Raw genomic sequence first — 16,680 nt, 5'->3', positions numbered from 1 at the left:
AATTCTCAGGCTGCGGGGACTGTGCGGAGGGGATTTAGACTGCTATCTGTACTTATTGGTGGCACAGACGCTGTTTCATCCTTTCCTACACTTAAATTGCCGTTGCCTAACGATTGCATCTGAAGCTGTGCTGCAACACGGCTATCCTCACTATAACACGGAACCCAAACCGGCTGTGCGCGTGCGCCATCGTGCATACATTTATTTTGTCCCCCCACACCAAACGCGATCACAACACGCAGATTAAAATATCAAAACAAACTCTGAACCAATTACATTAATTTGGGGACAGGTCGAAAAGCATTAAACATGTATGGCAATTTAGCTCACACATGCTAGCTAATTTGTCCTATTTAGCTAGCTTGCTGTTGCTAGCTAATTTGTCTTGGGATATAAACATTGAGTTGTTATTTTACCTGAAATGCCCAAGGTCCTCTACTAGGACAATGAATCCACACATAAAACGGTCAACCGAATCTTTTCTAGTAATCTCTCTTCCTTCCAAGCTTTTTCTTCTCTTGACTTTATATTGCGATTGGCAACTTTCATAAATTAGGTGCATTACCGCCACTGATCTCATTCGTCTTCAGTCACCCACGTGGGTATAACCAATGAGGAGATGGCACATGGGTACCTGCTTTTACAAAGCAATGAGGAGATGGGAGAGACAGGACTTGCAGCGCGATCTGCGTCAGAAATAGAACTGATTTCTATTTTAGCCCTTGGCAACGCAGACGCTCGTTGGCGCAATAATTGTATAACAGATTTCTAAATATATTTTGCAACGCTCACGTTACTACTTAGCTTTTCGGTTGGTGGAAGTCCTGTAGAACCATGTCCAGATAAAGCGTCCAGGTGAAAAAGTTGAATGAAAAAAGTTGAGTGACAAAAAACTAAGACTTTAGTAAATGCATTAAAAGTAAAAAGCAAAAAGTTTGGCAGATAGCCAAGTAGCAACAAACAGCACGTCATGATGTGTGATTTGTCCAATTTGTTTTATTTTTTGTCGCCGCAGGAGGCCTTTCTGGTAGGCCGTCATTGAAAATAAGTATTTGTTCTTAACTGACTTGCCTAGTTAAATAAAGGTTACATATTATTTTTTTAAGCACAGAGACAAGTCCGTAAGTTGAGGGTGGAGCTAGACTATTGACCATAACTACTGACCACAACCCAATGACTGTATATAAGAATGGACAAAGTCATCGATCACGTGACACCATTCATTCCTATGTGAAGACTCAATAGCACATTGAGGCCAAATGGAGTCGGTTAAGTTGGCGTCTCATGGAGACATAACATGTGCAGTTTGAGCTACTAGCTAGCTGCTAGCTCAGTGCTGCTTCTTCTTCTCATTGACTAACTCAGGTTGAAAGCCGGCCGGGGTACTGCAGGCAGCCATTACCAACTAAATTATCCTTATAACATCCACCTTCTATTATCCACATTCTTCTGTATACGATTTTAAAATAATCGGTTCAAGTATATACAGTTGAAGTCGGAAGTTTACATACACATTAGCCAAATAGATTTAAACTCAGTTTTTCACAATTCCTGACATTTAATCCTAGTAAAGATTCCCTATCTTAGGTCAGTTAGGATCAACACTTTATTTTCAGAATGTGAAATGTCAAAGTAATAGTTGAGAGAATTATTTATTTCAGCTTTAATTTATTTCATCACATTCCCAGTGGGTCAGAAGTTTACGTACACTCAATTAGTATTCTGTAACATTGCCTTAAAATTGTTTAACTTGGGTCAAACGTATCGGGTAGCCTTCCACAAGCTTCCCACAATAAGTTGTGTGAATTTTGGCCCATTCCTCCTGACAGAGCTGGTGTAACTGAGTCAAGTTTGTAGGCCTCCTTGCTCGCACACTCTTTTTCAGTTCTGCCCACAAATTTTCTATAGGATTGAGGTCAGGGCTTTGTGATGGCCACTCCAATACCTTGACTTTGATGTCCTGAAGACCAAGCTTTAACTTCCTGACTGATGTCTTGAGAGTTTGCTTCAATATATCCACATAATTTTCCATCCTTATGATGCCATCTATTTTGTGAAGTGCACCAGTCCCTCCTACAGCAAAGCACCCCCACAACATGATGCTGCCACCCCCGTGATTCACGGTTGGGATGGTGTTCTTCGGCTTGCAAGCCTCCTCCTTTTTCCTCCAAACATAACGATGGTCATTATGGCCAAGCAGTTCTATTTTTGTTTCATCAGACCAGAGGACATTTCTCCAAGAAGTACGATCTTTGTCCGCATGTGCAGTTGCAATCCGTAGTCCGGCTTTTTTATAGCGGTTTTGGAGCAGTGGCTTCTTCCTTGCTGAGCGGCCTTTCAGGTTATGTCGTTATAGAACTCATTTTACTGTGGATATAGATACTTTTGTCCCTGTTTCCTCTAGCATCTTCACAAGGTCCTTTGCTGTTGTTCTGGGATTGATTTGCACTTTTCGTGCCAAAGTACGTTCATCTCTAGGAGACAGAACACGTCTCCTTCCTGAGTGCTATGACGGCTGCGTGGTCCCATGGTGTTTATACTTGCGTACTATTGTTTGTACAGATGAATGTGGTACCTCCAGGCGTTTGGAAATTGCACCCAAGGATGAACCTGACTTGATTAACCTGGTTTTTTCTGAGGTCTTGGCTGATTCGTTTTGTCAAGCAAAGAGGCACTGAGTTTGAAGGTAGGCCTTGAAATACATCCACAGGTACACCTCCAATTGACTCAAATTGTGTAAATTAGTCTATCAGAAGCTTCTAAAGCCATGACATCATTTTCTGGAATTTTACAAGCTGTTTAAAGGCACAGTCAACTTAGTGTATGTAAACTTCTGACCCACTGGAATTGTGATACAGTGAATTATTGGGAAAATTACTTGTGTCATGCACAAAGTAGATGTCCTAACCGACTTGTCAAAACTATAGTTTGTTAACAAGAAATTTGTGGAGTGGTTGAAAAACGAGTTTTAATGACTCCGACCTAGTGTATGTAAACTTCCGACTTCAACGGTACATATTTATGTAGTTTGTAATTCTATAATGTTTCATGGAATTTTTGTGGTAAGAAAATATAATATATAATTTTCCAATTATGTTTTTAACAGCTCCATGTATTGTCAAATTGAAAAGAAATTGGGAGCGCCGCTCCTCCCGCGGTATGCCTTTACAAAAAAAGATAGCAGTTTTGAAACTGCAGTAGAAGTGCAGTAACTGCAGTCGACTGTGGTATTTTGGACGCAGTAATAGCAGAATAACTGTTATACTGCACTCTAACTGCAGTTACACTGCAAAATTAGTGCAGTAAAGAAAACAGTGTTATTTTGGATGCAGTATTTACAGTATACTGCAGTTATACTGCACTCTTACTGCAATCTTTTTTCGTAAGGGCGGCATCACTACATCCCTGCTACCGACCACAACCACACAACTACTGACCACTACTACTGACAACAAATACGGCTCTAGTCTGCACTACCTATGGTCTAGCTCTGTTCCTGGGCGTAGCTAGATTGTAGCTAGCTCTGGTTCACACTCTCTGGTAGAGGTCGACCGATTAATCGGAATGGCCGATTAATTAGGGCTGATTTCAAGTTTTCATAACAATTGGTAATCGGTATTTTTGGCCACCGATTTGCTGATTTAAAATTATTTTTTAAAATGTTTTTATACACCTTTATTTAACTAGGCAAGTCAGATTAAGAACACATTCTTATTTTCAATGACGTCCTAGGAATAGGGGTTAACTGCCTTGTTCAGGGGGGATTCGGGGATTTGTTTTTGCAACCTTCTGGTTACTAGTCCAACGCGCTAACCACCTGCCTTACATTGCACTCCACGAGGAGCCTGCATGGCAGGCTGACTACCTGTTACGCGAGGGCAGCAAGAAGCCAAGGTAAGTTGCTAGGTAGCATTAAACTAATCTTATAAAAAACTATCAATCTTAACATAATCACTAGTTAACTACACATGGTTGATGATATTACTAGTTTATCTAACGTGTCCTGCGTTGCATATAATCGATGCGGTGCCTGTTAATTTCTCATCGAATCACAGCCTACTTCGACAAACGGGTGATGATTTAACAAGCGCATTTGCGAAAAAAGCACTGTCGTTGCATCAATGTACCTAACCATAAACATCAATGCCTTTCTTTAAAATCAATACACAAGTATATATTTTTAAACCTGCATATTTAGTTAATATTGCCTGCTAACATGAAATTGTGTCACTGCTCTTGCGTTCATTGCCTGGCTCGTTGCGAACTAATTTGCCAGAATTTTACGTAATTATGACATACCATTGAAGGTTGTGCAATGTAACTGGAATATTTAGACTTAGGGATGCCACCCGTTAGATAAAATACAGACGGTTCAGTATTTCACTGAAAGAAAAAAACGTTCTGTTTTCGAGATGATAGTTTCCGGATTCGACCATATTAATGACCTATGGTTCGTATTTCTGTGTGTTTATTATATTATAATTAAGTCTATGATTTGATAGAGCAGTCTGACTGAGCGGTGGTAGGCACCAGCAGGCTCGTAAGCATTCATTCAAACAGCACTTTCGTGCTTTTTTCCAGCAGCTCTTCGCAATGTATTGCAATGTTTATGGCTTCAAGCCAGTCAACTCCCAAGATTAGGCTGGTGTAACCGATGTGAAATGGCTAGCTTGTTAGCGGGTGCGCGCTAATAGCGTTTTAAACGTCACTCGCTCTGAGATTTGGAGTAGTTGTTTCCCCTTGCTCTTCATGGGTAACGCTGCTTCGAGGGTGGCTGTTGTCGATGTGTTCCTGGTTCAAGCCCAGGTAGGAGCGAGGAGAGGGACGGAAGCTATACTGTTACACTGGCAATACTAAAGTGCCTATAAGAACATCCAATAGTCAAATGTATATGAAATACTAATCGTAAAGAGAGAAATAGTCCTATAATAACTACAACCTAAAACTTCTTACCTGGGAATATTGAAGACTCATGTTAAAACGAACCACCAGCTTTCATATGTTCCCATGTTCTGAGCAAGGCACTTAAACGTTAGCTTTCTTACATGGCACATATTGCACTTTTACTTTCTTCTTCCAACACTTTGTTTTTGCATTATTTAAACCAAATTGAACATGTTTCATTATTTATTTGTCACGTTCTGACCTGTAAAGGTGTTATTTGTTAGTATTTAGTTTGGTCAGGACGTGGCAGGGGGTATTTGTTTTATGTGGTTCAGGGTGGTTGTGTGTATGTGTCCATGTAGAGAGGGGTATTTGATTTATTAGTCCAGGGTTTTGGTTATTGTTCTATGTTAGTTTATTTCTATGTTCTGTCTAGTCATTTGTATTTCTATGTTTAGTTAATTGGTGTTGGGGCCTTCAGTTGGAGGCAGCTGTCTATCGTTGCCTCTGATTGAAGATCCTATAATTATGGGTGTGTTTGTATTGTGGATTGTGGGTAGTTGTATTCTGTTTTGCGCTTGTCACGTGACAGAACTGTTAGTGCCGTTTCCGTTAATTGTATACGTGTTTATTTTGTTTCTCTCTTCTTCTATATTAAAAAGAGAAGATGAGTATACACTTCCCTGTTGCGTCTTGGTCCACGACACACGTTACATTATTTGAGGCTAAATAGATTTTATTGATGTAGTAAATTAAGTTAAAATAAGTGTTCATTCGGTATTGTTGTAATTGTCATTATTACAAATAAATAAAATAAATGTAAAAACAATCGGCCGATTAATCGGTAGAGACTTTTTTTTTTGGGTCCTCCAATAATCGGTATCGGCGTTGAAAAATCATAATCGGTTGACCTCTAATCTCTGGTCTGCACTAACTAGCTGTGGTCCAGGGCATAGATAGTAGCTAGCTAGCTCTGGTCTGGACTAGCTGTGGTCTAGCTCTGGTCTGCACTAAGAAGTTCTGGGCCCGCTCGGGGCCAGGGTGTAGCTAATAGCTAGCTCTGGTCCACACTAGCATTGGTCTAGCGCTTATCTGCACTAGCTCTGATCCATGGCATTGTTAGCTAGCTCTATATACCATTAGCAGGATGTGAATGCGGGAAGTTTACCCTTCAATCTGTGCTGTGAATATGTTTAGTTAAATTGTGGGATTTGTTGAGCGTTCCCTCTGCATAAAACTCGCTCCCCTCCCCCGACTAAAGCATCACAATGCCAGGCATCCATTGTGAGTGTACCCATGAGTTAACCAGTAAAATTGACAGGTTTGAAATCACTGATACAACACTTTCAGAATGTTAAATTAGTACTGAATGCAGGTAAAGCTAAGTATATGTTGTTCTCTAGACCGCATAAAAATAAGTCTGATGATTTAAGCATATGTATTTTAGACGGTATCCATATTGATCATGTCCGTGCTTACAAATATCTGGGCAGCGACATCATCTATATGAACTCAGCTACCACTTCATTAAAAACGTTAAGATGCAATTTATCATAACGCACTGCGCTTTATTACGGGCGACAATTTTAGTACTCATCACTGCATTCTCTACCAGAAAGTTGGTCGGTCGTATTTGATGTCACATAGGTTGATATTCTGCTATGTTTTCATTTATAAAACCCTTTTACAAAAAGTCCCACTTTACCTAACATCATTACTAAACTTTAGACAAAGGCATTACCACACCCGGTCTCAGGGATGGCAAACTCTGGAAATTCCTTTGGTCTCTACTGAGTTAGGTAAATCAGCTTTTAGTTTTCTTGCACCTTATTTGTGGAACAATCTTCAAAATGTTCATAAATTTGATGTTCGGGTGCCTCTAGGGCAATTCAGAAAGCTGATTGAGGACCTTATTAATGATGAATGTGTTTGTTTTTTATGACCATGTTTTTGTTTTTGCTTGCATTTTGTATTTATATTTTGGTGTGTGAATCTTGCAGCCTGCCAACCCCTGCCAGGGTCACCGAGCTACCTTGTCTTTGGCACACTTCATCTAAATACATGGAAGCTTATCCAAGATGTGTGCTGAGCCTAGTGGCAGAGGCCTTTAAGCTTTCTCAATATCCATCTCCTCATGTCCAATTCACAAATGAAATTAAATCAAATTGTATTGGTCACATACAAGTTTTTAGCAGATGTTATTGCGGGTGTAGCTAAATGTTTGTGTTTCTAGCTCCAACAGTGCAGTAATATCTAACAAGTAATATCTAACAATTTCACAACATATACCCAATACACACAAATCTAAGTAAAGGAATGGAAGTAAGAATATATGAACAAGCAATGTCAGAGCAGCATAGACTAAGGTAGAGTAGAATATTATAGAATACAGTATATAGATATGAGATGAGTAATGCAAGATATATAAACATTGTTAAAGTGATTAGTGTTCCATTAAAGTGGCCAGTAATTTCAAGTCTATGAATATAGGCAGCAGCCTCTGTGTGCTAGTGATGGCTATTTAACAGTCTGATGGCCTTGAGATAGAAGCTGTTTTTCAGTCTCTCGGTCCCAGCTTTGATGCACCTGTGCTGACCTCGCCTTCTGGATGATAGCGGGGGGAACAGGCTGTGACTCAGGTGGTTGTTGTCCTTGATGATCTTTTTGGCCTTCCTGTGACATCGGGTGATGTAGGTGTCCTGGAGGGCAGGTAGTTTACCCCCGGTGATGTGTTGGGCAGACCGCACCACCCTCTGGAGAGCCCTGCGGTTGCGGGCGGTGCAGTTGCCGTACCAAGAGGTGATACAGCCCGACAGGAGTTAGTTCAGTTATCTTTGGTTTCTTGGGTACAGGAACTACGGTGCCCATCTTGAAGCTTGTGGGGACAGCAGACTGGGATAGGGAGCGATTGAATATGTCCGTAAACACACCAGCCAGCTGGTCAGCGCATGCTCTGAGGATGCGGCTAGGGATGCCGTCTGGGCCGGCAGCCTTGCGAGGGTTAACATGCTTAAATGTCTTACTCACGTCGGAGACGGAGAGCCCACAGTTCTTGGTAGCGGGCCGCATCGGTGGAACTGTGCTTTCCTCAAAGCAGGCGAAGAAGGTCATAACATTACACATCATTCACCATGTGTCCCCATGTATACAGAGACAGTATAATTTCCCTGCAGTTACATGTGCTGGTGCCTCTCAGGCAGTTTAAATTATTGACTGAGGACCTCTATGTAGTTGAATGTGATTGCTTTTATATAGTATGTTTATTATGTTATTGTGTGCTGAATTATATTGTTTTACACACATATATGTGTATGGTTCATTATTCTGTTTTTATTGTAATGTATACAGAGCTCTCTTGTAAAATATATTTCTTATCTCAATGTGACTCCCTGTTTGGATAAAGGTTAAATAAAAATGAATATGCAAATCTTTGCGAAACGCCGAAGTTGATTGGAGTCGTTAGGTGTCCTGGGACAGTGATTGGTCACTGTACAAACGACACAGATCTGAGCTCACGCGGGCGTACGTCTGCGTGACGCAAGTCACAGTTGTCTACAAATTGAGGGCTCGCGCCTCTTTATCAATGGAATAGTAAAGACAGCTGGGCTCTGCCACAACACTGGAGAAAAAACACCGAAACTTCAACAACTCCCTACCTCGTATTATTTGGGTTATTCATTGTGAGTGTCACTTTAGCTGGGACTAGGCGCAGAAGTTTCAAAGCCTACTCAAAATGAAATACGTTATAGGAATTGGCGGGTAAGTTAAGTTTTTATTTGTCTTTCGAAAATCTGTTTTATTATATAATACACATGTATATTTTGAGTAGAACATTTTATAAATTCATTAGTTGATTAAACGTAACATGGGTGTCAAAATATAAACACTAACACATGCCATGTTACTTAGCTAGCTAACGCGTTACGTTAGTTGGCAAGGGGGTAACCTACGTTAGTTACCTATCAACGTTGAATTTCTAGTCTAACATTGTTATTTATAAAAATGTAAAAAAAGTCACGTTAAGGATCCAGAAATTAATTTTTTTACTAGGGCAATTTATTAACGACAGGTAGTGTAGGTAGTTAACTGGGGATTTGGTCTTAGCAAATCGCCTGCCACATTTGTATGTTGTCGTAGTCGGGCGGGAGATTTAAAATTCCAGCGCGGACTTTCACATTGAACACATTGGAGGGAGTCTCAGTTTCGAAATTTGCAAACGTGAGCGCAATTCTCCTTGCTGGCAACTTGTGTTATACATGTTTATTAAGCATGAATATTGCTTTTTGCCAGCTATGTTTTACTATAATGTAAAAATTTGACTTGGCTGAATATCAGGCTAGCTAACGCTAAATGTAGGACTGGCAACGTTCCGCGTTGTTTTCAAAGCTTTTGACTAAATTCAGAGATCCACTTAGCAAACTTACCTAGCTCGTTATAAAACGTTTGCTTGCAAACGTATTCAGAGTAGTTAACATTTGTTGACCTTGCTATTTTAGGTAACCAGCTATGTGCCCTGTCCCGCCACAATGGTTAGGTTGCTAGCTACTGCAGATATTTAAGTAACTTACTGCAATAATACCTGCAAGGTATGCGGATGAGTGATGTATAGACCGCTCAGACTTTCAATACACGGACGCCTTGCTAAATCGCATGTCATGTTTATCTATTTTCAGTGTGACTAATGGTGGGAAAACCACTTTGACGAATAGGCTGATCAAGTCGCTACCTAACTGTTGTGTGGTGCATCAAGATGACTTTTTCAAGGTAAACTTGGTCTGCTAAAACGTCTCTATACAGTGTTGTATTTGCATGACCTTGTTAAGGGAAAATATCCCAAAGACTCACACATTAACCAATAGCCATGATGCATGCCGTCTATGGTCACCTGTTCTCCCTTTTATTAGATCTGCTAGTATGCTGTAAATTAACCTGGGACTGACATGATGCATAGCCTAAGACTCTGTCAGTTGTCTTTTCACACACATGCCTTGCTTATTGCCACCGTTTTTTTTTTATTAAACTGCATTAGCCTGTACAGAATCAGAACTTGTGCTGAGTAGCTCACTGCTCTTGTGCTTTGTTTCCTGTTTTATTGATGTCTCTGGTTATATATGGATTCTCAATGCTCTTGTGCATGTTATACCTGCATGCTTCAGCTAAGTGTGCACGTCTTGCAGTGTTCAGCATGTAATGGGATCTGCCCGTATTCAGATCAGCCTGTGCTTGCAGCAATGTTTTATTGGTGTTATTTCAGAAACCTGATCAGATAGAAGTCGGTGAGGACGGCTTTAGACAGTGGGATGGTAAGCCTGGATTTCACTGTAGGAGACTCATAACTGATCATTGTACTTGTCCATTAGTGTAACAAAGCATCCCTAAAAATGTCATATTTGATAGTACATGCATAAATATTAATACTACCCTAGAGCACAATTCCCATTAAACAAGACTGAATACATTTCTTCATCCAGGTGTGTCCCTTTTTGCTAAACTTCTTTCCCCTATGCCTTTCTTTGTTCTATGCAGTGCTCACAGCGTTGGACATGGATGCCATGGTGAACACGATTCGAGGCTGGAGTGAGAACCCAGTGAAGTTTGCACACTCCCACGGTGTCAACGTGTCCCCTTCCACAGAGGTTGCCGACCCAGAGCAGCAGATCCACATTCTGATCGTAGAGGGCTTCCTTCTGTACAACTACAAGTGAGTTCATCTGCACCACTGCTAACTGGAAATGTACTTGCTAATTGGGGGAGGAGAGTAATCAGCTGGTTTGTGCAACGTGTTCAAATAGCTTGTCCCTTATTCCTATGACAACTAATGCTTGCAAGCTCTCAAACTGTATTTGAAGAGTTATGAGGACAAATATTTGGACCAGTGTCTGTTCAAGTGACACGTGTGGGCTGGGTTGTCAGCTAGCTAGATTAAGTAAGAGAATTTCAACTGAATGGATGTGGTCTCCAGGAGTGCGATCTATATTATGGTACCTCAATTGTACGTTGGTGGAGAGTTGAGTAGAACTACAAGTTGTTCTTCCCTCCCCAGACCCCTGATGGACGTGTACAACAAGTGCTACTACATCTCCATTCCATACGAAGAGTGCAAAAGGAGGAGAAGGTGGGAATGGGGTGACTTCAGATCACTAATATTCATATGTAGCTATAGTAGGGTCATCGTTCTGGCCAGATAAATAATTGAAAGTTGTGCTAAATTCATAATTGTTTCCTTTTTTTAAAGTACAAGACAATACACTGTCCCTGACCCCCCTGGCCTGTTTGAAGGCCATGTGTGGCCCATGTACTTGAAGCACAGGAATGAGATGGTCAAGAGCTCTTTAGACATTGGTATATATACATGTTTGCCTCCTTTTCCATTTGTCGGTGAAGGTTATTAAATTTCAGCTTTGCAATTTGTTTTTTTGTAGGAATTTTGGTGCTAGTAGCTATGACTTCCCTTTGACAAATGTCCTGATCAATGTTTACACTTTGCTCTAGCATATCTGGATGGCTTGAAATCAGAAGAAGGGATCTACAGCCAGGTGTATGAGGACATCCAGAATACACTGTTGAATTGTTTATAGGTAAGAGGTGACACCGGTGTGTCTGACTTCTGTCTTTTAAGTGTCGATGCTAAATTGAGTAAACTTTACTTTTCTGTTTGTACAGCAGGAACTCCATCTCCAAACCTGTATAGACCTGTAAATAGCATCAAGACTGAAGATATTTTTTTTAATTAAAGCATTTTTTTCTTATTGTGTAAGTTATATTGAAGGAATGTTAACTTGTGTTTTACAGAATCATTTGTTTGTTTTCTTATCTAATCTGTTAGTCCATTACTTGTGTTAATCAAACCACTGCCTAGTATGTGAGGGAGAGGGACAAACTCTGACCCTATGTCAATTCAAATATTTTTGTAAGGAGGTCAATGTGAATGGGTATATTATGAAGGCACTGATATAACATGGCTGCACATGGCATTTTGATAACTTTGAGAAAAATAATTTCTTTATTGGAGTTGTGCCTCTGCCCTCTCATGGGCTAGAAGGGTCCCACCTGAACTGGCTGCTTACCTTCTATCTTTGAGGACATGTATTTCCTTTCAGATTAGAGCGGTCGCTTGACTATATAATACATCTGTTACTATATACTTGGCTTTGTTTGGCAAGTAAATTGTCCCTTTCAATTTAAAATGGGTTATTCATGTTTTTCAATATTACGCCTGTGTCCTGTCTTTATTTACAATTCTCAACTTAATTGTGGTATGAGTAAATTAAGTTTACATAGACCATAGCCAAATACATTTCAACTCAGTTTTCACAATTCCTGACATTTAATCCAAGTAGAAATTCCCTGTCTTATGTCAGTTAGGATCACCACTTTATTTTAAGAATGTGAAATGTCAGAATAATAGACTGATTTCTTTCATCACATTCCCTGTGGGTCAGAAGTTTACATACACTCAATTTGTTTTTTTAGTAGCATTGCCTTTAAATTGTTCAACTTGGGTCAAATGTTTCGGGTGGCCTTCCACAAGCTTCCCACAATAAGTTGTGGAGATTTTGGCCCATTCCGCCTGACATAGCTGGTGTAATTGAGTCAGGTTTGTAGGCCTCCTTGCTCGCACACAGTATTTCAGTTCTGCACATACATTTTCTATAGGATTGAGGTCAGGACTTTGTGATTACCACTTCAATACCTTGACTTTGTCCTTAAGCCATTTTGCCATAACTTTGCAACCAAGCTTTAACTTCCTGACTGATGTCTTGATGTTGCTTCAATATATCCACATAATTTTACTTTCTCATGATGCCATCTATTTTGTGAAGTGCACCAGTCCCTCCTGCAGCAAAGCACCCCCACAACATGATACTGCCACCCCTGTGCTTCACGGTTGGGATGGTGTTCTTCAGCTTGCAAGCCTCCCTTTTTCCTCCAAACATAACAATGGTCATTATGGCCAAACCGTTCTATTTTTGTTTCATCAGACCAGAGGGCGTTTCTCCAAAAAGTATGATCTTTGTCCCCATGTGCAGTTGCAAACCGTAGTCTGGTTTTTTTGTGGCAGTTTTGGAGCATTGGCTTCTTCCTTGCCGAGTGGCCTGGGTTATGTCTCGTTTTACTGTGGATATAGATAGTTTTGTACCTGTTTCCTCCAGTATCTTCACCAGGTCCTTTGCTGTTCTGGGATTGATTTGCACTTTTAGGACCAAAGTACGTTCATCTCTAGGAGACAGAAAGCGTCTCCTTCCTGGGCGGTATGGCGGCTGTGTGGTCTCATGGTATTTATACTTGTGTACTATTGTTTGTACAGATGAATGTGGTACCTTCAGGTGTTTGGAAATTGCTCCCAAGGATGAACCAGACTCGTAGAGGTCTATGATTTTTTTTCTGAGGGTTTGGTTGATTTTGATTTTCCCATTGCTTGTCAAGCAAAGAGGCACTGAGTTTGAAGGTAGGCCTTGAAATACATCTGCATGTACACCTCCAATTGACTCAAATTATGTCAGCCTATCAGGCTTCTAAAACCATGACATAATTTTCAAAGCTGTTTAAGGGCACAGTCAACTTAGGGTATGTAAACTTCTGACCCACTGGAATTGTGATACAGTGAAATTAAATCTTAACAATTGTTGGAAAAGTTACTTGTGTCATGCACAAAGTAGATGTCATAACCGACTTGCCAAAACTATAGTTTTGGAGTGGTTAAAAAAACGAGTTTTAATGACTCCAACTTAAGTGTTAGCTAACCCTTCTCCTAGCCCGACTTCAACTAATTATGTCACTGCCTGACCGATGGTGCTCCTCTCTGTGAGTGTTGTGCCTTGTGTCTACAGTCTTTCTCTTATCTGTTAAGCCCTTTTTGGAACAAATAATTGTATTTGTTTAAGGACTGATCCTAATTTACAGCTACTGAACTTGTCAACGATTATAACAGTCATTGCTATACCACAGTGAAGTACCAAAAGTCTTTCTGAACAAAATGCTCCAACTCCACCTTGTTTGAGATACATTTACAAAACTGGTTTACAGATGACAAGGGGGGTTATTTACATATAATATTAGCTGGTGCAATGAACATAAAAGATGGAAATAATTAAACTGATCAAAAATGTGAAATTGTTTGAAAAATACAATCATTTATGGTAGCTTAACACTTTACAACACAAAGTGGTAATAACACGGCAATATTATGGTTTCTCATAGCAACAACTGGCAGCTAACATAGTGACTTTTCAGAGTTCTACCTGCAATGTGACCTGTGCCCCATTGACCTTAAATAAATAAAACCTGTTGACATGGGGGAAGGGCTGTAGGAGACTGATATAGTAACCAGCCGTTGACACACATCCAGTTAACGCAGCCAGCTAACCTTGTAATGGTTGCCCTCTGAAAGACAGGCCCTCAAAGACACATTGCTAAAAGGCTCTGAGTGCTTGTGGACATAGACAGGCGGAGTGTTTATATTTAGCTGGGATTCCTGCAGTGTCAGGGGAGGACATATTGTACTTGTATAAAGATGGACACCCTCTAATCCACAGCATGACTAGCCTGTTGCCCATAGCTACCCTTCTGACTGACAGGCAGCTCCCTACCCTCAGCCTCCTCTCATAGACTAAACATAACATAGTAAATGTAAATCCGGGAAACTCAAATTGGTATGATATGTTACGTTTGGTATAGTTACATAAGACAAATGGTTACTTATGGGAAAAATGAAATGGTCAGGGTGGATAGGTGGGCGTGTAACACGAATGTCTAGCAACCCAAAGGTTGCGAGTCCAAATCTCATCACGGACAACTTCAGCATTTTAGCACCTTTTTAACTACTTACTACTTTATAGCTACTTTGCAACTACTGAGCATGCTAGCTAACCCTTCTCCTATCCCTTTTAGTGAACCTTAACCCTTTAACCTAACTCCTAAATTTAACCCTGAGCCTAGCTAACGTTAGCCACCTAGCCCGAATTCGTAACATAAATGTTTTGCAAATTCATAACATATAATACGAATTGTAATTCTTAACGTATACGAAAAGGGTGTTGGACTTCAACAAATTAGAACAGTACATACCATGCGAAATGTAACATATACCAAATGGAGTGTCCCAGATTTACGTACAGAAATATATGAAATGCTCTGAGACCAGGTTGCAGTCAACCTTGCTTCTCTTCCAGCAAAAGTACACAATGCATCAGAGGGGGACAAAGCAGGGGAACGGCGAGACCTGCTCTCTCAATCATGGGCTCTTATGAAGCCACTCTACACCCTCTCAATCACGTATATAATGAGTGGAAACAGAATGACGCACAATAAACCTCGTGCTTTACCACAGAAACCTACTGTCCCTATCCTCTGTCACCTTGAAACATAATGGCTGGACAACTGTTGCATCTAAGTTGCACTGGCACAGAACTGAGCTGTATATTTACTCTATTAAATCCAATGTATATGTTATAATGGTATACCACAGAAGTGGTCGTGGAGGCATTTTATGCACAGTATATGCAATAGCTTACATAATCTTCTGATCATACTATTCATAACATACAGGCATTCATACTCTACTGTATACTGCCATCGGACAGGGATAATTAGATCTCTTCAGTTACAGACTATTCTAAGGCTCCTGCACTGTAACAGATCGGACGTGAAGGCTTCATGTAACATATCTGACCAGGACCGTAACAAATCTGACCTGTTAGGTATCACATCTCTGAGGAAGGAATAGTTCACGCTGTTTGACAGCAGCCAAGACTTCCATAATGATTCTGTCCAATCATCAGAAACCATTAAGTGAGATACAGATCAGTTTCACGGTCTTATGTAACTATATAATTCATGTCTGGGTAATACTGGCAAAAAGTATTGCATGTTTGTTCTTCACTGCAGATGTATAAATGAGGGTTTATAAAATAAACCCTCATTTAGATGTCAACCTTGTCATCCATCATGGTGCTCTTGAAGTAAATTAAGTGTATACTCATATCATATTCATGTGTCCCATTATGGCTCTGTGATCACATGGATGGTGCCATTGAGGCAATCTCCATTTTGAAGTAGTACATTTTTTTCTATTACATGTACGAGTTGGCAAACAAACTGAAAGGGTGCATACTGCCACCTAGTGTTTGCTCATGAATATAATTCATTGGCAGATCCCTCCTGATGACCGGATGGAATCATGTGATTCTTCCTCAACCAATAGGAAGTCCCACCCAGTTGAAGCCTTCAGTGGCAGTCAATGTCCATGCCCAAAAAGGTTTTATCCATCTAGAGTCCTCTGTCTAACTCTATGACTGCTACCCTGTACGGAACAGCATAGGGTAAACCTGACAACAGGTCCTATGGCAGGCATTTTGTAGTCTTACTTAACCGAGTCAAGTGCACTACGTTTTTTAAACTCAGTAAATAAACAGGCTACCTTCCCTAGAGTTCCACTAGAGTTCCACTGCCATCTTGTGGCAAGGTTTATGTGGTGGTAATCGAGTTAGTAGATTAAAGAGAGTCAGAGAAACAGAACTCGATAACCCCTATTGTTATCCCTCAGCTGTATGGTATGCACTACAGTATTTCAGAGAGGTAGTGCGAGGTAACTCAAAGCCCACTGTGTGATTTTACCGTGTGGCATTTACCGTTCAAATAAACCGTGTGAATGGATCTCACAGAGCCATGCAGCCGCAGCGCGCGCCACCTGCCTGTGTGCTTATTTTCCTGACGCAAATAGCTCCTACTATGACACATTTTCTACTCAAGTATTATGAATGCTTTCAATTTAATCCACGTATAAAACGTATTGCT

The 16,680-nt window shown here is 40.5% G+C and overlaps 1 protein-coding gene across 3 annotated transcripts; it reads left to right on the top strand.

The window, feature by feature from the left end:
- The first annotated feature begins 8,437 nt into the window (after positions 1-8,437).
- On the top strand, positions 8,438-12,097 carry LOC115158145 (nicotinamide riboside kinase 2). 3 transcript variants are annotated; one of them, XM_029706732.1, is made up of 8 exons: positions 8,438-8,643; positions 9,558-9,648; positions 10,139-10,187; positions 10,411-10,585; positions 10,928-10,999; positions 11,120-11,226; positions 11,377-11,462; positions 11,551-12,097. In XM_029706732.1, exons 1-7 carry the CDS (start codon positions 8,618-8,620, stop codon positions 11,460-11,462), a joined length of 606 nt encoding a protein of 201 aa, XP_029562592.1. In that variant the 5' UTR covers positions 8,438-8,617; the 3' UTR covers positions 11,551-12,097. The 3 variants fall into 3 exon arrangements, with proteins under 3 accessions (XP_029562592.1, XP_029562591.1, XP_029562593.1); XM_029706731.1 differs by having other exon boundaries at positions 8,440-8,643; positions 11,548-12,097; XM_029706733.1 differs by lacking the exon at positions 10,139-10,187 and having other exon boundaries at positions 8,440-8,643; positions 11,548-12,097.
- The last annotated feature ends 4,583 nt before the right edge of the window (positions 12,098-16,680 follow it).

The sequence above is a fragment of the Salmo trutta genome, chromosome 22 (assembly GCF_901001165.1).
Source record: "Salmo trutta chromosome 22, fSalTru1.1, whole genome shotgun sequence".
Taxonomy (NCBI): domain Eukaryota; kingdom Metazoa; phylum Chordata; class Actinopteri; order Salmoniformes; family Salmonidae; genus Salmo; species Salmo trutta.
The sequence above is the reverse complement of the archived record's forward strand: the minus strand, read 5'-3'. Positions and strand labels throughout refer to the sequence as shown.

What these genes read in the sequence shown, in the direction of transcription:
- LOC115158145 (XM_029706732.1), top strand. Translation starts at nt 8,618, where the DNA reads ATGAAATACGTTATAGGAATTGGCGG. An exon ending in TACGTTATAGGAATTGGCGG is followed by an intron (nt 8,644 to 9,557) that starts GTAAGTTAAGTT and finishes ATCTATTTTCAG; the next exon opens with TGTGACTAATGGTGGGAAAA. An exon ending in CAAGAGCTCTTTAGACATTG is followed by an intron (nt 11,227 to 11,376) that starts GTATATATACAT and finishes ACTTTGCTCTAG; the next exon opens with CATATCTGGATGGCTTGAAA.